Raw genomic sequence first — 25,219 nt, 5'->3', positions numbered from 1 at the left:
CAAGAAACAAAATTGTCTGTCGTTTATCTGTGTTTTCGAAACAGTTATCCAGCTATGGCCAGGACTACACTACAGGAGAAATTCAACTTAAGATACGCAACACCAGCTACGAGAATTGCATAATAGGAGTCAGCATACCTTAAGTTGAATTTCCAGTGCAGCCCCACTGCTGGAGGTCAATGGGAGAAACTCTCCCTTCAACTCCCCTTACTCTTCACACTGCAAGGAGTACCGGAGTAGACGGGAGCACCTTCAACAAACTTAAGAACGAAGCTGGGTGTCTTGAAAACGTGTGTGTTCAGCAAGCAGCATGTTGTACGGATGTGAGATATGGGAGATAATGAAAGATTTGCAAAGAAGAATATTGGTGTTCGAAAGGAGTTGTTGTAGAAAGATTCTGAGACTAGGATGGATGCAGAAGGTCACCAATGAGGAATTATATAGGAAGATACAGCCGAAAGAGAACCTGTTGATACTGGGCCATTTCCACCTTGCTGAATAGACCTTGTCAGCTCTGGCCCTCCCTCTTACTGGAACCCCACTCTTTAAATACCCCTCTGAAACCACCCTGCCCCCTACGCATGCATCTGATGAAGTGGGTCTTTGCCCACGAAAGCTTGTGCTCCAAAATATCTGTTAGTCTATAAGGTGCCACAAGACTCCTTCTTCTTGTTCTCAGAGCTACATACTAACGTGGATACCTCTCTGATACTGTCGCAAAAGGTTATAAAATGGAAGCTACAACTATTTGGACATATTTGCAGAATGAACGATGAATGAAAAATCAAGACCCTAGTATTCAGCATAACGGATGGTTCAAATAAGAGAGGCAGACCCCACAGAGAATGGATAGATGATGTAGTAGATTGGTGCAGAGTTAGTCTACAGAAACTAAGCCACTCTGCACTGGATAGGGAAAGATGGAAAGAAATAGTGAGACAGGCATCAGACACCAATGGGCGCTGAGCCCACAGTTATTGATGATGATGATAATGTCTCTACTAGGCACACTAAGTCAAGCACTACAAGATCAACCTTCAGAGCGTTGGTTTTTTTTCTGTAAGTATAGACATGTCTTCTGCTCCCAACTGTTCATTAGTGCTGTTTAACACAGTTCTTATCATTCTGTTAACTCAAGAACCATGGAAACATACTCATTACCATGTGTTGAAGGGGGCATGAGGCTTGGAGCACAAGAACTGCTTTTTCATGTGCCCCATCAGTGGCAATACGCTACATGGGGTGGGGCCCAGATCTCCTGTATGGGCCATGCAGGCAGAGTAGGTTGCCCTTTAACAATAGATAGGGCAGTAGTAAAACTGCTTTTTGTACTCTTGGAGCACCATTCCCCACCCTCTCCTGCTGCAGCACAGTTCCACACCACAATAACACAGATCTGTGTCTTCAAGGCACAGTTGAGCCCCATACCATAGCAATTATTTAATAGCAGCCAGCAGTATTACAAATGCTATGTAGCCTATGTGCTTATATACTTCATGGTGTTTGATATAAAGTACTAAAGACAGCCCAACATTAAGAGGATTATTTCAGACAGCATTAGGAGTTAATTTACAAAAGATTAGCTCTAAATCAAGCAGATATCATAAGCAAATTATCATCTGTATGGGAGGTTGAGAGTCAAAGTGTGGGGGTGGAGGGTGAGGAATGGATGCTGGCTTCTCCTAGAACACTGAGCAAACTGGTAGAGTGTTAGTTCCCGTTCTTAGGTTGTAGCATTTTGAATAAAGAATGCGTACACTTTATTTGTTTCTCTAAACATCCTCTTTATTGATGCCATTTATTTGCAGTGTAACAGGTTAAGTCCATGTTACTTTCATCTACTTAATATTGTATCATTTGTGCTGGCCTTCCATTGAGTAATTGTTGGACCCTAGAAGTGATATCACCACAGTGTGTGGACGTTTTAAATAGGTGATCTACATCTTGACTTGAGTGACATTCATAATAGTTTATTTTTTTCTGTTCAAAGGCCTTTCCCTTTAATGCCAAACTTGTGAAAATGGAGCAATAAAATGGCAGAAATTAGAATCGAGGTTACTGCTGCTTAAAAAATAGCTTCCTTTAAGTTTATACATTTCAAATTTGTTTTATAGCCTCAGCAGGGATGGTTATTTTGTGCTCGCAAGCAAATTCTGTCCTTCAGGCTACAGCCCAGAAGGCATAAGTAACAAACCAGTCCTAATGTGCTTACCCACCCAACTTCCAAAACACTTGTATAATTAGTTGAAGAGATAGTAAAATGGACTGAACCACATGCTTAAAAAATCTGCTCTTCTCAGTTGCATGTGAGATTCTGAAAGTTTTGTTGTTTCAGGAATGGGTTGTTCCAACTTCTGAAATGTGTGTGTTTCATTCTCTGAAAGGCACTCAACTGATTAGTCTTCATGTGACCCTGAACATGTTTTTTAATAGGCAAGGAAGTCTGGACTGAGTTCTGCATTTTATTCCTTCCCTGATGGACCAAATACCTTTAGGCAGGGTTGGCCTGAGGTCATAAATGCCTTCTGCGAACATTGAAAAAGGAGCCTTCACACCCTCCACAAGATTCTGGAAACTGTGGATAAGTCCACTTTCCATTTGGGAGTCCCTCTGGGTGCAAGATCTACGGGTGATCTTGAACTTTGACTTCATGGGATGTGGTTTCATGAAGTGTTTGGGCACCTGGTCTGGTTATTAAACTGAAGTGTCAGAGATCAGAATAAAGTAGAGGCATTTCTGCTCCCCAATTGAAATGTGGTAACATGCTGAAAAGAAAATACTCTAATAGTGGTGAGTATCTCCTGTCAACTAATTTGATAGTTCTCTATCAGCCAAACCATTTGTGAATACATCAGTCCTTTTTATTTTCCACTGTTCTGTCTTAGCTATTCCCAGGATTTCTCTGAACCAGTTGAGCAAAAATTGATTTTTATTTGTTCCACTGGCCTTGTGGAAAATTAGCTTATGAACTGGTTTTTATAGGAAGACTCAAAGCACAATGCAGGTTGAAAAAATGAGCCTATAGCAGTCAGAATTGTTGTCTGAAATGTCTTCAGACTGGAAGGCTGAATTTATTGCACAAAACAAGTACTAGCAATGTGGAGGTGTGCAGTCCTGCTCATTATCACTGGGAAAGGGGAAACCAAAAAGCACAGTAAAAAATTAAATTTTAATAATGCTAGTGATATTTTCTAAATCCTTCCTGACAGAAAGATTCTCATTATTTTTATCTGTCTCAGAGTAGGCTCTTTTAATGCCATCTCACAAATGGCCTTAGCCAGGGTTGTTTTCTTTCCTTTTAAAGCATTTGGAAAAAAAAAAGAATATGTGCTTTTCTATCATTCAAGAAGTGCCATGAAGTGGTAACATTCTGGATAGCACATTTTCAGGCACAATTGCTGAGATGGCTTTAGGATTTTACAAAAGAGGTCAACATTATTAAGACAATTGTAGTCAACTTCCCATACGAAAAGACACCCAGTCAAATGTAGTGTGAAAAGGGGGAAATACAGTAACCAAGTAACGTCCAATCTCCAATTTGGTCACATCTAAAAGCCATAGATTAAAATTGAATCAAGGCAAAGAATATTACATATTTTTGTCTTGCTTTCTTCCACTTGATTCATATTTCTAGAATGGTTTAATGGTTCTCAATTCTGGGATAGTACATATTTTCTTTTTTTTTAAAGCAAAAGTATTTTCATTTTCTGGAATATGCATAGAATGTAAATGAGATGACACTTACCACAACAACCATTACCCAATCATGTATACTCTTATCAGGTCTTTTAGCTGAATGCAAAGTCCTGCTAGCGTAACAGTTGCTTTATTTGTAAATATTTGTTATTTATTAACTGTGTAGATGCCAGAATTATGTACCCAGCAGCCTAGAATATTCCACTGTTCTGTAGTCATCCATCCATCCATCTTAGCTATATCTAAGGTGCCTATCATGATATCATCCAAGAAACATGGTAGTTTAGCTTGCAGGCACACTTTTGACATGCTCGTCTTGACACTTTGTGGTACCAAGTGAGGAGAGAGACAATGTGAGACTAGATATACACTTTTGAAAGGAGGGATGCAGTCAACATTTTCAATTGCATAGTCTCCCAGCAGCGATGTGCAACCTAGACTAGTGAATGGGCTGCATGAGTGGCCCTTCTTCATCTCAGTGGGCCTCAAGATTGTCATAAGCAAGATCATCTCCCAGACGAGGGTAGTTTTGCTAACTGTGCCTGCGAGCCTAGAGTTTGCAGCGTGTGCCGATTGAACCGTTGCAGCATTTTAACTGGATGCAGAGGGAGTATGTGCCTCTCACGGCCAATGTTGTGTGCAATCAGCCCCCACCTCACTTCACGTGCCCTCCCTTTACATGCGTATCACTTTAGTAATACTGGTAGGAAAATATTACATGGATGGAAATGAGCAGAACGTGGCAATCCTGCTCAAGGGCAACAGTAAACAAAATGTTGTGCGGGCCACCCACAGAATTATTTGGGCTACCAAATAAGATACTAACACTTCTTACAATGTTTAATATGGGTTCTTATTGTCTTTAAAATATTTGTTCCAGATTGCCCTTCAGGTAGGATTGCATTAATTTTCCATTGCTAGGGCCAGATTGCAAAACCTTGCAAAAAGAGTGGTGAAAAACACACTTCCCTGAGCCAACAAGGCTTTTAGAAGGAGTCACCCAAGAAATTTTCAGTGTCCCTCCCAAGTGGGAGCAGCTTTTATTCTGATGAAGCTGTATATGGAATAGTATGGATGGGACCCATTGGAGTGAGATGGAATTACAGCCATTTGATGACCACTGTCATCCATTTTCTGCAGTCTTCCTGGTCTATAGAAGATGACAGCCACTTTACACCTTTACAAAATCTCCCTGTTGTCTTTTTGGCTCTGTGATGTAGAGGCAGGAGGGAGAGAGTTGCTGACATTGTTTGAGCCATAACGTAAAGCGATGGGTATTATAGCTTAACTTATTCATCTATTCAGACTCCAGGTGATAATTCGTTTAACACTGATGTGTTGATAGAGTAATACTGTGATTACTGTCATAATATTTTTGATAGTTTATATGGGCTTTCCTCAGAATAAACCGCTGTTCGTTCTTTAGCTTTAGATTTCATATTCAGGTTTCAGAAATAAGAGATCGAGTGAAAATATATTAAATAACCATGAAAATTCAAATGTAAAAATAATTAAACAACTCTTCTTGTTTCTAGAATAGTAGAAACTCATTGTTTTTCTGGAATTTGGAAAAACATTTCTTCAACAAAGTTCATTCCCGATCCCCCCACACGCTGAATATTTCAAAATTTGAAATTGCAAAATTCAATTGTTTGAACCATCACAAATTTTGACCACCACTTTTACTGGCTAATAAAATGGAAGGAAATTTTTTTAATGTCTGATTTTCAAAATGAAAAAGTTCTCATTTCAAAAATGTCAACGGGCTGCACTCATTTTGTGGAAGGCTCTGCAGTTTAGTGTGCCTCAGTCTGTTTTTCTTTTCTTTTATTTATTTATTTATTTATTTATTTTAATTTCTTTTGTTTGAAAGAACATCCTTTATTTTAAGGTTGTCAGAAAAGAACAAGATTATTCAAAATCTTAATTTAGTCACTCACCATTAGGCACATAAGGCCTTACATGGGAACATTTTAGCAGGTTACACTCATACAGTATACTTTCTGTGGGCACTCTTTTTCTGGCATAGTGGCAGGTCTATACTTAAAGACAGAGTCAATTTCAGAGACACAACTCCTGTTACATGAGTAGTATAGCTGGTGTTGACATACCTTAAGCCAAATTTCTGCAGCTTTCCCACAGTGAGAGGTTGTTGCAGGAAGGAGTAATTTAGGTTCTCTGAGTACAAAACACGCTGCAAAGGTGTCTGACAAACACAAGCAGTTTATTCCCTGACAAGCTTTAACAAAACCCCTGAACTAAAAAGCATGACAGGAAAGCAGCTCTTACGTCCCTTCAGCAGCTCGGGACTCCAGTCATCTGCGGACAAGTAGGAGTTTTCTAGTCTTTCAAGGCAATGGCACTGTGGCCCATCAGTGAAGTCCAAATTGCCCTACTTTCTGTGCTGCCTTATATACAGTTTTTCCTTCCGTGCTGTGCAGTCCCGTTAGGTCACTTGTTACCATTTAAGGTATTTCCTTATTTGTTAGTTATTGATCTATCGGTACTTGTTCTGTTCCTTATTTTGCTCACAAGTGTTTGGTACATTCAGTTGCACTAGATCAAAATGTGTTTGTTCCCTTTCCTTTATCCTTATCAACATATGTTCAGCCACAGTAGCACCACAGCTTATGGGGAGTGCTGGTTTTGCCTAAGGCATGTCCTTGGCTCATCAGATATGGGCGAGTGTGTTGCCAAATACCCCTAAACTGTTATGTACTAAGTTCTTCCACAATTAACCCCCTACAGAGGTCGATGGGAGAATTTCTCCTGTTGACTTCCCTTACTTCTTGTGATCCTGTGGAGTACTCAGTTGATGGGGGAGTGATGAGTGGTCATTTAGCATATCCCTACTACCAGTGAGGACTGGTGAGGAGAGTTCTGTGGAGGGGCACTGGCCACATGCCCCCTTCCCTGTCCCTCTCGACCTCATATTCCAGCCCTGCTCTGCTCCCACCCACCTCTTCCTCCAGAAGTATCACAGTGCTGATGGTGAACATGAGGGTGAAATACCCTGATGTATCCCCCACGCATCACCTCTGCCTACTAGAGCCGCTAAATTGACCCCTAAGAGAATGATCTCCAGAGCATGGATCTTCTGTTAAATGTAGATAAGCCCTTTGAGTACCTATTTTCACTTTAGTTTAAACCCCTTCCCCAGGGATGTAAACTAAATTGAGAATTGCCCTCACGCCAGAATAAAAGTAGATGCATGGGGTTTACACCTGTATAAATGTACCAGATTAAATTCACACTTCAGTTAACTGTGGTATAGCTTTCCCACATAAACAAACCCCCAGTTTTTGAGTGCCCTGAACCTCTGATGTATACATGAATATTGCTACTTAGTCCTGCTGTCTGATTTGCATGCCCAAATGTTTGCATGCAGGAAGCATAGCTAAGGGTCATATATAATTAGGTACCCAAAAACTTAATGGCAAAGCATTCAAGATAGCCATATAAAATAGTTTCTAATATTCCATCCAGAAAACATAGAGGAGGCCCTTTCATTTAAATCATAAATGGATGAATTAATGTGAAATGCTGTGAGATCGCAGCCCATAATTATATGCCCTGGCTGTCATCAGCCTGTGTTCTTAAGGATACTGTTCTTCCAGGCTTTTCTTTCAAAACACAGCCCTGCGTTGTAATGAATGTGTGCACTGCCAACCGATCCCAAAGCTGTTTTTTTTTTAAAAAAAACTTGTAACGGTGTCAGAGTTGAGGTTTCTGCGAGAAAGTTCCAGCAGATTTGTTTTGTAGCCTTCATTATTTCAGGTGAGGCACATGCGATTCTTTACGCATCCAGAGTCTGCACTGGCTCGTTTGTGTTCCATATTTTGTAATCTGTTACCCACGATTGCTAATTTTCATGACAATTGTTATTGTACCACCAGTGCTTAGTACCACGGCATCATTATTCAGTGCTGGTCAATAAGGCACTAAGGCATGTGCAAGACATCAGGCTGAACTCATATAGATGTCGTGCACTTCCTTGATAACGAATGCAGTTTTGTAAAAAGATTTAAACACAGTTGGCATCTTTAATGTAAGGTTTGCAATGGCTTATTCTGGAGCTGCCTTATGTTTATACAGAGTTGATCTAAACATGTCACAAACAGCAAGAGCCATTGTGTGTGATGTGTAGATATATGGAGAGGGAGAATATTTTTAAAATGTAAAGCAATACTGTTTGTGTCATGGGGGGAGCATGTTGTACTGATATGCAGGAGGCAGCAGTGTTTTGAAATGGATGATAGGGCTTGTTTGCCAGACCAGAGGATATTGGGAGCATCTCAGAGGTGATCATCTTGACCTCTAGGAAGGAAAGCTGACTATGTCGTTCATCAACTCACAGAACAAAGTTGGCATTGGCTCCAAAGGGATTCACTGTGAGGCTTTTCACTTGGAGGTTAGGCATTGTGACCAAACTCAGGAAAGGGCCAGGCCTCTCAAAACAGAGTTGTGAGAAACTTGGCAGAAATGTGCTCTCTGTAAGTGCAAATATTCCAGCTTGGTTTGTACAGCACAATGTTCCTACATTGCCATAAACATCCCCCAGCAATTTACTGTCCCATTATACCATGGCTGATCATTTCTCTGTCATTTCAAATGTTTGTTTGAAACTGGTTGCCTCTTCATTTGATGGGATTTTAGTTACACATTTGTTTAACAACAAGTACACCTTGTATCTCTCTAATCCAGAACTCTCTTATCCAGCAATATCCATAATCCAGCATGAGTTTAGTTAGACAGATGGTCACTTATCACTGGTGTGGCCAAGTTTCCCGTGGTCCCATAAAGTTTCCTTACAGCCACCAGTCCTGGCTCTCAGTGTCCTGTAATGTCATTCTGCTATATTTTACTCTTAAATGTCTTCAAAGAGCCCAGTAAGCAGTGGAAGTGTTGGTAATGTGCTGGACAATATTGATATCCTGTGGTCCAGCAAATTCTCTCATCCAGCACCAGTCAGGTCCCAAGGGTGCTGGATGAGAGAGGTTCAACCTGGTAGAATCATTGCATATACCCCATGTTCTTATAGTTTCAAGTGTGAATCAAACAACAGACATTAGCTGTTAACTTACTCAGACATGCATATCTGTAGCAACGGAAGCTGCTCGTGAGCAAAATCAAGTAAATGGTTAATTCATCTAGTAGAACAGCACTGTGATTCATAATGTAAACTTGAGGAATCCTTGATGTTTCAGTCCCACATTCCTCTTAATTTGGCCATGCGTTCTTTTAAAACTACAGTACACTAAGTTAATAAAATGCAGCATGCAAATGCACAAGTTTTTGCCTTCAGGCATTTTAGGCATGGATGTTTCAGTGGGTGTCTTCTTTCAAGTGTATATTCTTTCTTAAATTATTTACCCTGTAAACATGCTTTGCATTTTCAAAGAAGGCTCTGGGCTTCTCATTCAGTAGATTTAGTTGTGTGTAACATAACAGAGATAAAAGTTAGAATATCAATTTTGCCTTGCGCATGTGTTAGCCTTTTGGGTTTTTTGCTGTGGATGTTGAGCCCTGTTTTTATTCCCTTTTGGTAGTATCGTTCCCTCCCTGACATTAAATTCCATGCTGTGTTGCCTACAGCAATACCCACTGGCAGTGTCTGGCTGTGACTATGCTGTAGGCTTCCCTACAGATGGGTCCTGCCAATGCCAGCCATTGTTCTACCACTGTGAGCTGGCATGACTGTGTGGTATTGCACAAACCCCTCTTTTCACTCAGTTTTTCTCTCAGGCAGCACCCTTCCTTCTTGATTCTGAAACATGTTGACACCCAGAAGTTGTATTCTCAGTCTGAGCCACAGTGACCAGAATGAGACTTCAGCATGTACACTGTTCTCTAACCCTTCCACAGTAGCATCGTGCTGCTGCAACAAACCCTTTAACCATTTTCTGTGCAGCCCTGGCCTTGTGGCACTCTGCTTTTGGTTTAATTTAACTCACGAATTCAGAAGTAAAAGGGTAGAACCCAACATTTTAAAATATATATTGCTCATTGACTGTTGACTTGGCTACTAAGACTCTATAATGCTTCAGCACAGGAATCTTGATAACATCTATCCTATTTTATGATGAAATTGTTCCTTTTAACATTTTTTTCTGCACTGGGCAGACTAATTCAGATTCCTAGACATTGAACTTTGATATGTATTTCCCAGACTCACTCTTTTACTGAACCATTAATTAGCAGATACAGGTGGCTGCAAATATAGCTCAGTGGTCATGTGAGGATGATTTTAGAGATATGGGTGCAGAGTACGTAATCTTGCAATCAGGTGTGCAGGTGGAGAATTAGAAGACTTCTTGAAGAATCATTTCATTTTTTTTTTCAGCCTGAAATGATGAAACACTATTAACTAGGTCAGATAGGAGTAGATGATTTAAGCATTCAGTATGTTACTCATGCATTTGCCTAACTATGCGTTAGATTAATCAAGTTTCACCCACAGTTAATCCTTTGTAAATTAGCATTATAAAATGCCTCCGAGCGCTCATCCAACAAATAAAATGGTTGTCAACTGAGCTGTACTGTATATTACTTAAGGCAGAATTTTTTAAGAGTTTTCATGCTTTTAATCTATTTCACTGCTGAGTTTCAGTTTTGCTGAGTTTCTTTTCAGGACTGATGAGGGTGACTGAGTAAATACATAGTGTGGTTTTCATGGGTCCACTTGGGCAAATCGTTTCTTATCAGGTATATGGGAGAGAATGTCACACCAGCATAAAGGGAAGCTGCAAATTCAGGTGTTAAATTGAACTGCAAACCAGGGAATACCAAAAGCCCTTAATTAGCTTTATTTTGTTAGACTGCTACATGTTTTTTTAACAGTGAGAATCCCCCCTCCCTTTCACCCCACCATCCCTTTGGCAGAGTAAATATTGCCTGTTAAGTTTGAATTAGCTGTCATTGCAAAAGAATTAATGCTGTGGTTGAGCCTTTCTAGTGAGGAAGGGAAAATAAACGAGACAGATCTTAGTTCAGCTTTAAGTGATAAATGAGGACAAAGCAGGCCATTCATCTCCTGCGAGGAAAGTGGACACAAGCACTAAAGCAGTTTTGCGGAAGACGTGTCAGCAAATGTGATCATTTTGTAACCTGTCAGGAGGATAGAGAGCTAGTCCTTTTAGAGTGTCACAAGGGAGTGTGTTTGTCTGATGTGACAGTTTTCATCCATCCATTTGCTTTTTTAAGTGGGGGGCAAGTAAGGAGGGAGTTGAAGTTGATTAAACTTGCATCCTTATATATTTGTACTTTTCAGTATATACTCAATGTGTATCCACTCAGGCTCAAACAAAAACCATTTAGCGAGGGAAAAATCCCCTCTCCTCTCTGGACTATCCTCTTCGCTACTACCTGAAACACTCTTACTTTAACAAACTGCATCTCCATCACTTTTCAAACTCTTTGCATTTAACATATTACATAGCATGCTTATTCTCTTTTTAGTGCAAGCTTTTTTTTTTTGATTTTTGGTTTTTTTTTGGTTGGACATATATATATATTTGCTGTTGAGCCAGCCAAAGAAAATAAACAAACTGGATGGCTCAGGTATCCCCCCTCCCACCCTGGCTATTTAGATCTGCTTTAGATGATGAGGTATATCCATGTATGCTTTACAAAAGGCCCCGCTGCAAGAAGGGCTTTTGGAAATATTGTGCATCTGTGGAAAGGGGAAAAGATATTATGAAATATTTAAAATCCAAAACTTATGCCAGATGGATCCAAATTATAGTCTGAAATGTTAAAATTTATATCTATCTGATATAATGAATATATATTATATAATATTTATTTATTTGTTTGTTTATTTATTTAAAATTGATCATTTATTTTGAAGTAGAATCTGAAGTGATGCAATTTCTGGTTTTATGAGAGGGTTGGTTCCGAAAAAATGGTTGGATGATATTTGGTGTTTCTTCTTGTGGCATCTTTTTTGTTATGACTAATATCCATCATTTTACTACATGGTAAATATAACATTTGCCTATTATCGTAAACGAATATGTGCTGCAGAGGTAGCTGAGATTTTTATAACATAAGCGTCAGTTTGACACTTGCTTCTTCATATCATCCTTTTCTTCAAAACTATCTTTTATTGTTTGCCCTTGGTTTTTTTCGTACAAGTACTTCACTGATGTGTTCACTTGCAATCTTTTACCTTATTGGCAAAACCCATGTAAATGAGCAAATTGTACAGGAAATCAGAGAGAGAGAGAGATTGCGGAGATTTTATAATAGTTTAAAAGTCTGTAGTGTATTTTTTTTTATTATAGACCATCCTGCTTTGGTTGGATTTTATCAGATTTATTATTTGTTTAAGCAACTTAAGAATGAGTTGCAACATGAGACGTGATCAAATTAATAATTTGTTTACATTAAGAACTGATTCTAACAGCTGCATCAGGAAATGCTTAGAAACATTAGAACTTGAGAGAGGAAAACAAAAAGCATTCCAGTATAGGCAGTAGTCTTTAAAGGTGCTTAGCTGAAGCTGTGGACAAAGCTCTTACCTATAAGATGTATGTCTGAAGCAGGTACACCCTTTTTATTGTTTTACAAGTATTATGCATTTTTTACTGTATTTTATTTTCTATTTTTTTCAGGATCATCCAAAACCGGATTTTGATAGTTATCCTGGCAATCATCATCTTCTTCACCATCCTGATGGCTATTTATTTTTCTGTCAAGAGAAATTGATATCGTGGTTCTTCACTAACCAGCAACAAACTGCTTGTTCTGAGTAATTAAGACAAAGTGGTCACATGAATCATTCTCTTGCACTGACAGAATATCCCTGTCTTTGCCGCTCTTCAGCTCAGGTGCAAGTAGTGTAAAAAGATCTTGTATTATTGATTGCATGTGGATTTCATTTCTTTCTCGTTTATTTTCCTTAAAATGATTGCTTTTGGACCTTCATATATGGGTTTTATATAAAAAACATACCTAAGAATAATTAATGTGTGCCAGGTTCCACACCGGACTATTCATTTGTAAGTTGCAAGACTTTGAAGGGTGGGGGCAGTGGCTCTATCCTCTTTTGTGTTGTGTTGGGTGTATAAATATCTAGCGGGTCCGGTCTTACATGCCATCGGAAAATATGAATAAAGCAGAGACCAAATGAGAGTGGTAAAAAGTGAACCTGTCCCACGTCAGCCATTCCTGTCCATTTAATTTCCATAATAACTGTAAAGTAGTTACTTTAAAAAAGGACATCACCTCCTGGCAGACAGTGTTTAATACCTGATATGAACCTTCTACTCTATTGGATGCAGTTTTTCCATGGAGCCTTTTTTTTACTCCTAGAAACATTTCTGTTTGCACCAAGTCCCAGGTAAGAGATGTGCATTTTTTCCCCAACATTTAATAGTGACTGCGGTATATGGTATTGAATCAGCTGTTCATCATTCCAGTGTTAAGCTATGTTGTGGTAAAAACAAGCAGAAGTCTATTTTAAAGATGTGTACAAATACCTACCTGCTCTTTTACTTATGTAAAGAGAACCTCGATCAATATTTTAGTGCACAAATACATTAGGATTACAATAAATGCAAACAGAATTAAAGATTTTAAGTATGGGTATAAAATGAATTCATGTGCAGAAAACATTTTTAGTGACTTGAATTCAAACTGATCATTGACTTTTTCAATAGAGCACGTAAGAATGTTAATTTATACTAACAAGTGTTACAGAAAGGTATCTGTGTTCGTCACAAAATAAAAAGCAGTGCTGTAGCACTTTAAAGACTAACAAAAATAAATAAATACATGTAGTTAGTCTTTAAAGTGCTACAGGACTGCTTTTTTGTTTTGTTAACAAATGTCATTAGCTGATATATTGTACAAAACCAGGGTGTTCAACTTGCTAGCCACTAGCCACATGTGGCTATTTGGCCAGTTGAGTGCAGCTAGTTGGCTTCAACAACGGCTCAGTGGTTTGCGTATTGGCCTGCTAAACCCGGAGTTGTGAGCTCAATCCTTGAGGGGGCCATTTAGGGATCTGGAGCAAATAGATTTTTTTTAAAAAAGCAGGGGAGGTGCTTGGTCCTGCCAACAGGGCAGGGGACCAGACTCGATGACCTCCCGAGGTCCCTTCCAGTTCTGAGGTCTATCTCCATATATTATATTTTCCGAATTATGTGGCTAGTTTGCTAGAGAACTAGTTGGACACCATGGGTATAAAAGCTTTATGGCACAGGAAATTAGTGTGTCAATGGGATGTGTTTTTCTCTCCTGCTGGCTATGTATCTTCTGCAGAAGCATCTAGTTCATTTTTATTATAAACACATTCTTAGCTCTAGCATAAGTTGTTTCCTGCTAAGACAGTGAAATACTTAGAATGATCTTTTTTTTTCCAACTCCTTATACGTAGTCCATTACAAATCTTATGAAGTTGGAGAGTTTGTGAGCCATGAAAACTAAAATATTTTAGGAGAAGACTTTCAAAGGAGCAAAGGGCAGTTAAGCATACGATCCCCTTGGAAGTTAATGGGAGCAGAGCTCCGAACTTCCTTTTGTGCCTTTGGAAAGTCAGAGATTCTGTCTGTGGACACATCTCTTCAGCCACCATTGATGTCCATGTTATCCCAGTTCAATTAGCTGAGAGCAGAATTTGACCCTAAATATGTTGACTGACTTTTCTACATAGACATGAATAACCAAAGTAAAACTTCTGGTGATCTTACTACATAAATGAGCCTCTCCAAGCACAGTAATGAAATAAATTATGGAAATACTCACCAGAGAAACAGCACATATTGAAACAAGTTAGGGCATGCCTGTGTTCAGCTAAATCATCTAGTGCTGTGTAAGTAGAACTGCAGCCTTTACCTTCCAGCGGTGGTGTGGAACTAGCGACAACACATGGGAAGTGCCCAAGAGCTCTCTCATATACCCCGCAACACTTCTGGTGAGTTCAGGGGCAGTTCAAACTAGTGGTCCATGCCACTGCAGAGGCAGGACGGGACCTAACCCGCACTCACCAGAGAGAGAGAGGTGGGAGTGGGCGGAGCAAGGGCAGGAAGGGGCTTGAGTAGAAGTGGGACAGCAGGGGCAGGTAGCCAGTGCGCCCCCCCCCCCAGAGCCCTCGCACCAGTCATCATTGTGGGGAGCTAACTTCATGTGAAGTGGGAAATGGGCGTGTGATGAAGGGAAAAGTTTGCCAGTGTTAATGGGGATTTATCCAAAGAGTTAAGGGGTGCTTATCACCGTAAATCTTAGGTCTGACAAACAAACTATTGCAAATCTAAAACAAATAAGAAGTAAATATTAAATTCCTTTATCTTAGTGGATATTCCCAGTATTGTTTCAGTGATTATTATGGGGTGAGTGTTCAAAGCTACTTAAATAGAGCCAGCGGCTGAGTTATGCATTCTGTCTGGGCACTAGTTGATATCACCAAAATGCTCGGGGTAATTGAATTCCCAGACCTAGTATAAATTTGGAGCTACATCTGTCAGCTACACCCATCAGTAGGGGACCGAGGGACAAAGAGAGAACACCAGATTAACTTTACTCAGGATGACTATGACTTATTGCACAGTTCATGTCACTGTCTCATTAATACCGCCTCTATAGCTCTTTAATGACATAAATATAAAACCATGCACAATGTGTCTTTAGGATCAGTACATTTAGCTCCTGAAAATCAGGTCCCTCTGGTCATTTTTATATTTTCACCTGCTCTTGAAGTGAATTGGTGAGTCACAATGAGTGAATTTATTTCTATGGAAGTTTTGTGACTTGGATTAGAAGTGTAGTTGGAACTAGTCTGCGTGACAGTGGGCTGGTGTTATAATACGTGAGAAGCAAAATGCCCACAGGTCAAGTTACACCCCCTACGTTCTGCTTTCCCCTGAAGTGCTCCCATCTTCAGCGGATCCATGAATGAATCTAAGTCCTTACAAATGTAAATCTCAGAGAATAAAATGTTCCTAATGTTTTACGTCTTTGTCGAAAATGACAAATTAAAGCACATGTGTGCCTCTGTGCGTAAAATTCATACTTGCTCAAGCAGTTCTGCTAGCAGAATCAATAAACCAAGCCTACCCTGATACAAATCAAAAGCAATTTAATTAAAGATGCTTAAGTTTTAAAGAGTTTTAAATGCTCTACATTTTGGGGAAAATATCAGAAAATGTAGCATGACTGACGTCAGTTCCCATCTCTGGGATGGAAGACCATTTGCTATTCTGTTTAAGGCAGGCTGGATTGTCTTATTTTGGAGCCAGCTTGGTGGGGGGTTTTCTTTGCTGCTGCTTCAGAGCACTGAGCTTCAAAGGCTGAAATTAATGGTGAACAAAATTGTGCGGCTCTGACCATCCCATGCGGGGCAAACCCATTGAGGGTTATCATTAAGTAAAGAAATAAAGGGGAAAAAAACCTGCCAGTTCCAAAAAAACCTCATCAGATAATGACCTCTGTGATTGGGTTTTCATTACCAAACAGTATCCAGAGATAGTGTGCCCCATAGAAAAAAAAAAAAAAGGAAAGAAAGAAAAAGAGAGAGCAACCCTCTCTCTTTTTTTTTTTTTTTTTTTTTGCACTTCTTTTCTTTAAACCTGTCAGATCATTTCAGTATTTCAAATCCGAGGAAAACAGCCTGCCTGCTGCTGTATTTGAAGTTGTAATGGTGTCAAAAAGTCACGACTGACTGACAGCCGTCAGTCCCAGAGGAGCTCATTAAATCATAAAAACTTGACAAGGAAATAATTGAGCATCACTGGCAACTTGGCGCCTGTTTAGACGTTTTTATTTTCTTTCATTATTAGTCTCCACCATTACGTTCATTAACAAATTGCATTAAACAACTGTTAAGGGCTAATGATTTGTTTATCGCTTTTTTATTATTATTATTATTTAAACATTAGCTGCGTCATGTGGTACCTCAGCAGTCTCATGCTATCATCTGACTGAATATTTTTCCACTCAGAGCTCTGGGTTCTGTTGGAATATGAAATAGATTATTCATTACCCTCCTCTTTGCCACTGATTTGGTTTCATGTAGCGTCTTCCACAGAGAAAGATGAAAACTTGTCAAAAATAGGTTATATCTTATTCTAAGGGCAACAATAGCAGCAGGTACAGGCGCACTTTAATATTTAATTAAGGTTGATGTTAACCCCTTTAAATGACTTTAGCTGTGAGTTATATTCAAGTGCAGAAGAGAAAAATAATTGTACTTAATTTGCAACCTGTACAGCTGGCATTTCATCTTGGAGTTACTAGCAAATGTATAGAATAATTTTAAATAATGAAATATCTGATCATAAATATTTATGTTCATCTTTTTGGAAATAGTCACTAATCAATCACTTTTGTATACACCCCAAATAAAAGCAATCCATGTCCTTTCTTGTTTTGAAATACACCTTTTGAATTTCAAAATCTGGACGGGACTTTCGTAGAGGGAAGGAGCTGTACAGGAATTCCCAAAAAGGAGATGACAGATAGTCGTGGCTTTCATGATTGCTATTTTGGCACATCAGTGGCCTATAATCTGCTTGGAGATTTTTGTATTGAACATGTAGTTTGAAGAATTTGGTTTCAAAAACTAAAAAATTAGTGTTACTTTTTATAAGAGAATATTTTTGTGTATGTCCATGTAGGTTTTTTTTTTTTTAGTATTGTAAATAAGCCTATAGTGATAAGAAGCAAATTCAAACTTTATGTGTAATTTCAGGATGGTGAAATCTATCGCTGAAATAGACAAAAACAAAATCTGTTTCGTGCTTTCTTTGATTTATAACAGTGTGTCCCAATTTTATTTGACCACGGAACCCTTTTAAAGTTGGAAGAATTTTGAAGAACCCCATTCCCATGCTCTGCCCCCTCGGCTCCCAAACCCATCCCCCATCTCCAGGCTTTACAGGCCTCAGCCACCAGCCCCAAACTTTACCTCTCATGCCACAAACCCTCCCTCCCCATCCCCAGGCTTAACCCCCCTCTCAGCCTCAAACCCATCCCACCACCCCTAGGATTAACCCCTCTCAGCCCCAAACCCCACCCCTAGGATTAACCTGCCTCAGCCCAAACCCACCCATGGGAGTAACTCATCCGTGGCATTGGCATGGGAGCCTATGCCGGGCAGTCACATGCGCCCAGTGGAAGGAAGGCTGGAGTGGAGATGTTCCACTGGCCAGAATGAGCTGAGCCATGCCCACCAAGTGGATGTGGCTGCTCAGCTGGCATGGCGAATGAGGGGCTCTCTGCAACTCCCTGCCCTGCCACTGCCGAAATAATGGAAGTAGATTCAGCTGATTTGATGGCCAGATCCCTCCCACTGCCCTGCTGGCTGTTAAACCAATTAAATTTAGTTCTACTGTTTCAATGCCAGCAGGGCAGGGCGCTGTAGATGAATTTTCTCACTGAACCCTTATTTTCACTTCATGGAACCTCATGTTCCGCAGAACACCATTTGGGAAACATTGGTGTATAAGCACCCATTCCTTCCCTGTTTTTATTCTGTACATTTGATGGTTCTGTGGGGTTAGAAGTACAGTATAGTATTTGTAATACATCTCTGTGTACATGCTGTCGCAGAGATGGTGATCTAAGAAGCGGTGGAACATCATGAGCTAACACCAAGTAAAGCCATCCCATGCAAAGAAGTTAGTCTGGCTCCTTGTACTAAATCAGAAGCTAATTTGTCATCTCTAGTCACATGCGGTTAGGGAAACACCAGATGAATATTTTACCACAGAGTCACTGGCTTTTGGTCATTATTATAAGCCCTAAAGAACTGTATCTCTTTCAACACTAGTAGGCATACTTGATGTTGTTCCAAGGAGACTCTGTGTGTCTATGTGAACATAAAGTTATGTGACATGTATATGCAACATCACTGCACATGCTTAGACTAAACGTAGCAGGAACAAACATGCACATTCAGAGGGAACCACTTTATCATCCCAAAGTGCTGTATTTCATTTGTCACACATAAATAATGAAGGCATCTACAGGGGAAAAAGAACTATATGCTGTGATACAGTGAACTTGTGCACTCAGTCATTCCCTTCGTCCAAACAACTGCCTTTGGCGTGAATAACAGCTTGGCTGATATGAATCGCTGTATTGATCTGTTGCTCAAGAAAGTCCGCGGATATTACCTTGGACTTTTCCTGAAGGTATGGCCATAACAGCTCAGCAATGTTGGGATCCATTGCTTCTATCTCCATTTCTTCCCAAAGGAGCTGAGTAGGGGACAGGTCCAGAGAGAGCAGTCAACTCTCAGCCTGTGCGGTCTTCTCTCTCTCTCTCTCTCCCGCCTCCACCTCCTGCCCATACGCTCACACACCATTACCTGTTTGAAAACCTGCTTAGGAATCAAATTCAATATCATATTGCCTGACCAAAAAAGTATCCACAGTAGAAAGGTATCTCTGGAATAGTCCACTTTGCCCAGAGCGCATTTTATTTTTGTATAAACTCTAACTGTACAACCATAGGGCTGATTCTGCCTCTGTTTCAATGTAGCTGTTGATTTCCACCTTCACAAGAGATTCCCCTTTCCCACTCTTCCTTCTCTCCCCATTTTCAGCTCCATGGAGATTGACGTCCTTAAATTCTGAGATTCAACCTGGGGAAGCGTGAGTTCTAACCAGACTTCTGTAACCCTTGCCGTCTCGTTCCAAGAGGTTTGGATACTTACAGAGTTCCAGGATTAGCTGGATACCCGCTCTAAAATGCAGGGATGTTAGGAAGGGATGGAGTGTTTTTGTATTTTAAATAAGTATCTTCATAACAGTTTCAAAAAGCCTAGTGGGAAAGTGTATGGGAAAACGGGGTTTTCACTGCTTTTTGGTAAGCAAAGAGGTTCACATGTTAAGCCCTCTTTTTGCATGTCAGTGTTGTTGAGTGTCATTGTAACTACCTTTGCTTTGACCCCAAATAAACCACTTGTTTTTTGTTGTCCTTCTCCATTCAGCCCCTTCACCTGTCCAAGCACTCTATTTGTCTACTAGTAGAAGTTACTGTGACCACTGAATTAATTAATTAAACATTCTGACACTCTCCATTGTGAACAACATAATAGTAATACAAATGCACTGACGCTGTTTGTGTTGCCTGTATTTATTTATTTATTTATTTACTGGATTCTTTGTCCTGCGCCTACAGAAGCCCCGTTCAGCGATTGAATTTCTGCTGTACTAGAGCCCGTCCACCAACACTATGTCACCCCGGTTACCTCACACCTTGAAGGGACTGTAAAGTGTCACCATTCTGATCTTGTAGCATTTGACACCCACTTTGCATAAGAATATCTTGGGCTGTGAGATATAGAGAGTGGAGAGTAGTACTGAGATAATTATAGTCTCACCTAACCACCAGGTAAAGGGTGTATGCAACAGTTTCAGCGTGCTTATTTTCAGAGAGAAAGCATAGGTGCATATTGAATGTGGGCTCTCCCATATTGCATTCAAGTGCACCTTCAATACGCCACTGGGGTACAGCATGTGATCAGGTGATATAAATGCCAGGAAGGGTGTGCCCATGAAAACTTCGTACCTCTTTCTGCACCTGTGGATCTCTTCTAAGTTTGAACTCATTTATTTCACTTAGCAGTATTTATATTATGCCATGTGACAGAGAGCGAGCTGTGTTAGTCTGTATTCTATAAAAACAAAAAAGCAGTTCGAAGACTAACAGAATAATTTATAAGTGATGAACTTTCATGGGACGGACCCACTTCTGGGTCTGTCCCACGAAAGCTCATCAACTAATAAATTATTCTGTTAGTCTTTAAAGTGCTACATGACTGCTTTTTTGTTTTTATATTAGCCATGTTTATTCTGGTGAATGCCGTAAAACGGGAAGGTTAAAACAAGAAATGGTGCCATGAGCAAGCAGCGACTATTCACCACAGTGGAAAAGCTGAATTCTCTTGAGGGTGTGAGTAAAATTTTAAAGAGAGTCTAAGTCCGTTCTGAGAAAACGAGTTGTGTGTTTTTTGTTGTTTTTTTTTAAAGAAATATTCTAGGAAAACCTTCTCAAAAAACCTACCTTCAGGAAGTTGTCGATTGGACCTGGTCACCCACATTTTCAGGAGTTCCCTCTTACTTGAGTTCTTTCATTTTTCAGTACCCAATTTGACATGCCATGGACCTGATTTCAAAGATGAGCATTTCCACCGTTACCTGAAGTGGCAGTCAGGTTCTCAGCACCTCTGAAAATCATGGCCTAGGTATCTCAGGTAGGGCAGCCTAGATACTTTTGAAAATTGGGATCATGATATACCTGACCTGTATATGGGATGGACTGTGTCTACTGCTAGTTCAGGGGAAAACTTTGATGTTCTGTTTCTGCTTCTGCCACGGACACTTTATGTGACCACAGGCAGGTCACAAAGCCCTCTCTTTGCCTCAGTTTACCCATATGTTGCAATAGTACTTGCCTACCTCACGGGGTTTTCTGCAGCTTAAAGTGCTTTGGGATCCTCGATTGAAATGTACTATATAAGTGCAAAATGTGGGACTAAACACACACATTCTCTCTATATTATTACAAGTGAGATGGTCGTGCTTCGCATAAATATCAAACAAGAGTTGGCAACAGCCAAATGCATTCCATTCCGTTGATCTTTTTAACAGCTTCCGTTGGTATTGAAAAGATTTGGAGACTCAAAAGATAGATGTTCTTTCTTAGCTTCTATGTTGTTTCCTCTGTCTTGAAGTGCTTTGATAAATGAATCGAATCTTGTCTGCGCTGTCTGTAGTTTCTTAGAGACCCTCTGGAAACTCAGTTTGTAATAGATATCTACACACCCAGCAGAGGACGCAAGAAGGCTGTTTCTCCTCTTTTCTACTAAAGGAAGCACACTACAGGTTCACACATATATGGCATCAGAACGCTACTCCTGTCCTCAAAATGGTAGGTCCCACACTTAGGGTAAAATTATTTTCCTGGACAGAGGCCCTCAGCACAAACCCTTTGCACCACTTGGGGCTTTCTCTACACTTATAAGTTTAAAGTGCAGCCATGGCAGTGCTGCAAAAGAGCTGTCCTAGCCCTGTTGGTAAACTCTTCCTTTGGTGGGAGGAGTTCACACCCAGAGCAAGAAGGTTACAGCAGTGTGAACAAGCCCTAAGTTCCAGTGAGGATAGCAAAATAGAGCCTAAATGGTGCTATCAATAGTTATTATGTTTATCCTCTGGGCATGATGAATATTCCCCTTAAGGAGAAAACCTAAAACAGAGAATGTGACAGATTAGCACAGGAATGGTTCGGTTGTTTGCTCGTACAGTCAAGTTACAAAGTACTTACATTAGAGTCAATGGGAGTATTGACTGGGCAAAACAGAGGAAGGACTTTTATGTTCTGGTCTATAGATAGATTCTAAATTTTGGGCTATTGCTTACATTGTTCTTCCTCTTGCTAATGCCATAAAGGAAACTAGATCCGCTGAAAGTTTTTTTTGTAGGGTACATCTACACTTACAGGAAGATCACCTGCTGGCATTTGATCTTCTAGAGTTCGATTTAGTGCACCTGACAGGGACATGCTAAATTGAACCATTATAGCACCTCTGTCACCCTGGTATTCCTGGCAGTCACGAGGAGTAAGGGAAGTCAGCAGAGGAGTTTTTCTCGTCAACCTCCCGCTGCGTGGACAGTGACAACAGTTGATTTTAGATAGGTCAACACCAGCTACTCAAGTCTCATAGTTGGATTTGTGTATCTAAAATCAATTTTTACCTCCTAGCCATAGATTCCAAGACTGGGAAGTGACAGTTGTGCTCACCTACCCTAAACTTCGATAACACAGGCCAGAGAATTGCTCCAAAATGCATTGTAAATGAAGTCAGCAATTTGGACCTTATGCTGGCTATTGAGCTTATGAACATGTGCTTTCTCAATCCTCCTGTACAGTATTTTAGCTACATCTGCTAAGAATCTGAAATTCAGCTATTAGTGAAGGTTACTAGTAGGTAAAAAGTAGCTAAGTGCCCCCAATTAAATTGTATTAACATCATCATGTACCTTGTACTATATGTCTTGCCCTTGCCCTCAATAGATAGCTTAGTTTATCTCCAGCTTGATAAATATGAAGGTCATTCTTTTTGTCACCAAATGCCAATTTCGGGCACTCTAAAATTCTGTTACGGATACAAGAAAGCAATGAAATATTGAAAGAGTTCCCATTTGCTTCAGTGTCGAAGGTGAGTTATGAAAGACTAGAGCGAGGGTCAAATTTTAGTTATAAGCCTTCAGTATTCCAAGGCCATTTTTGATTTGTGCAGCCTTTTATTTCATTGTGAATAATATTTTGCATATTAAAAAGTGTATAGGCAGCCAGAAGAGAGCAGTATATACACAATACATGCCACAATAGAGAGGATTACAAATCATTGGTTCAGCTATTTGGGACTGGGAACATAGGTGAAGGCATCCTTTCTTCTTTTTCACACTTTGTTTAAATGTCTCTGCAGTTATTTCACTGCATTTTCCACCACAAATCAGAGGACATGGGCCATACAGCTGGGTCTGATCAGTTTTGATATAAAATTCAGAAACCTTTGCTGAGTCAAGTTTGGGAATTTTTGAATGCCACACCCCAACTCCCACCCCCACCTCCAGCAATTTCTAAGTTCACATTAGTCAACACAACTTTATTTCCCTGGTCCAGATTTTTTGAAAAGTCCACTGATTCCCCTTCTCCAGATTCTGTCTCCCTCTCTGTGTGTGTGAGTGTGTGTGTGTAAAATTGTAAAATATGGACGGCTTTTCAAGAACCACCGGTTATCTTACAGTTCAGATCTTGAACTGCCTAACTAGAAACACCTTAAGTGCCCTTTCAAAACCATGCACCTTTAAGGTATCCAAATTTGTTCATCATACGTCAAAACGTTGGAAATACACAAACATTCACAGGCCAAATTTACATATCTTGTGTAATTCTACTGCACTAGAGATATGATTTTGGTTTATAGTGTGAGTACTACACACACACACACACTGGATAACCAAGCTCTTTGAGTTACACCTCAGAGTAAGTAATCTGAACTAATACACTAAGTATTCTGCATTCTGTATGTAAGTGATAGAATGCCTGTAACTTTAATGTCAATTTTGTTAACATTGCCAACTTACAAAAGTATTTGATGCAAGTGTTTTCTGTCAAGGTTGTTGTAAAATGGTACAAGTGTAATTATTTTATTGTACAATAGAATTTAGGGGAAGCCTGTGTCTTGGCTTTCAAGTGCTCAATTTCTAAAAAGGCATCTATGTATATTTTTGGTTAGGAAAAGTTTTCTTAAAATTTTTCCTTTCCCCAGCAAACTTCCCTCAGTTTATTTGTCAACTATTAGAGCTGTTCTGTAGTAAGATTTTAATCAGCCCTCGCTCACAATAATGTGAAACACTGAATGAGCTACTAATTAATCGCCTTTCTGTATGTAACAGAGATATAAATATCCATCCCAGAAGAATTGTAATTTCATGGTTTCTAATGATGGCTAGATTATATTATCTGGTTCACTTAAACTGTGGATGTCATAAGAAATGCTCCAAGTCATTAATATGCAGTTTAACATTTTTTAACTTTGTAAATCTGAAAAAATAATGTCGTGTTAGCACATCGGTTTCATATTTTAGTTCAGTAGGCCTTTGTTCAGCAGACTGGATGAATTCTGAGGACAGTGACAAGTTCAGTTCTTTTCTCTTTAATATGTTCCCTCCAAAATCAAAATACCATTTTACAAAAATCATATCTGGCTTCTGCAGATTTAATGTCAAAGTGATCTGTTTAGTTTCAGGGCATTTGCTGCACTTCAACAAGCTAATTTATTTTTGGATGTCCATTTCCATTGTGTATTGTCTGTGTATACATTTCCATGCTGTATGTATAGGTAGTGCATTTGCAATATTTTTCTGGAGCTAAACATTAATTGGACTTGTGGAGTATGTTGCTTGGTGAATCAAATAAAAATATGGCATTCCAAAAGCTTCACTATAAAGTGTCGTTAATACTACGTGTCTCATTTCCCCGCCCCGCCCCCCTTTATTTGGTTGGAACCAATAGAAATCTCCAGATTTGCACATACCCTTCATCTGGGACTGAGTCTCTTTTAAGTTCAGCAGTTCCTTGGATTTTGGAACAAAAATCCTACCTCTTTTGTGTACATTGAAATAGCTGGTAGTTGTGTATTCTGAACATATGCTTATTCATATTTAAAAGGCTGAGGTTGCTTTGAACTCCTGTGGCAGAGAGGAAAATTAATTGTTTCTGAATGAGAGTGATACTCCCTTCTCATACAAGTTATGTGTTCAGCAAAGTTATCAATAATGTTCATTTCCACCCTATATCATTGATGGCTTCTCAGTAGACAGAGTGAGGTTTGTTTAAAGTTGTCAGGGGTCCAGGACTCCAACCTCTTTCTGCTGCAGTTGTAAACCAGAGGAAAGAAGGACCCTAGAGAACAAGGGTGAGATAAGGAAATTTAATAGATATTTTCAAGAGTGAATTTGTCATCAATTAGTTAAAATTACCTCTGAAATTTCGCTGCAAAGTGTTTTAC

The 25,219-nt window shown here is 39.7% G+C and overlaps 1 protein-coding gene across 11 annotated transcripts in view; it reads left to right on the top strand.

The window, feature by feature from the left end:
- Nucleotides 1-24,639, top strand: part of VTI1A (vesicle transport through interaction with t-SNAREs 1A) — a 369,140-nt gene extending 344,501 nt beyond the window's left edge. For 7 of the 11 annotated variants that reach the window (XM_074999171.1, XM_074999169.1, XM_074999174.1 and 4 more), the window contains one exon: nucleotides 12,312-16,195. In XM_074999171.1, coding sequence (XP_074855272.1) covers nucleotides 12,312-12,405 — 94 coding nt within the window. In that variant the 3' untranslated portion in view covers nucleotides 12,406-16,195. Of the gene's footprint in view, nucleotides 1-12,311; nucleotides 16,196-19,243 lie in introns of those variants that run through there. The other 4 variants (XR_012646188.1, XR_012646187.1, XR_012646185.1 and 1 more) reach the window with 4 other exon arrangements.
- The last annotated feature ends 580 nt before the right edge of the window (nucleotides 24,640-25,219 follow it).

Source organism: Carettochelys insculpta, chromosome 7 (assembly GCF_033958435.1).
Source record: "Carettochelys insculpta isolate YL-2023 chromosome 7, ASM3395843v1, whole genome shotgun sequence".
NCBI classification, from domain to species: Eukaryota; Metazoa; Chordata; order Testudines; family Carettochelyidae; genus Carettochelys; species Carettochelys insculpta.
Note: the sequence above shows the minus strand (reverse complement) of the source record. Positions and strands in the feature narration are given on the sequence as shown.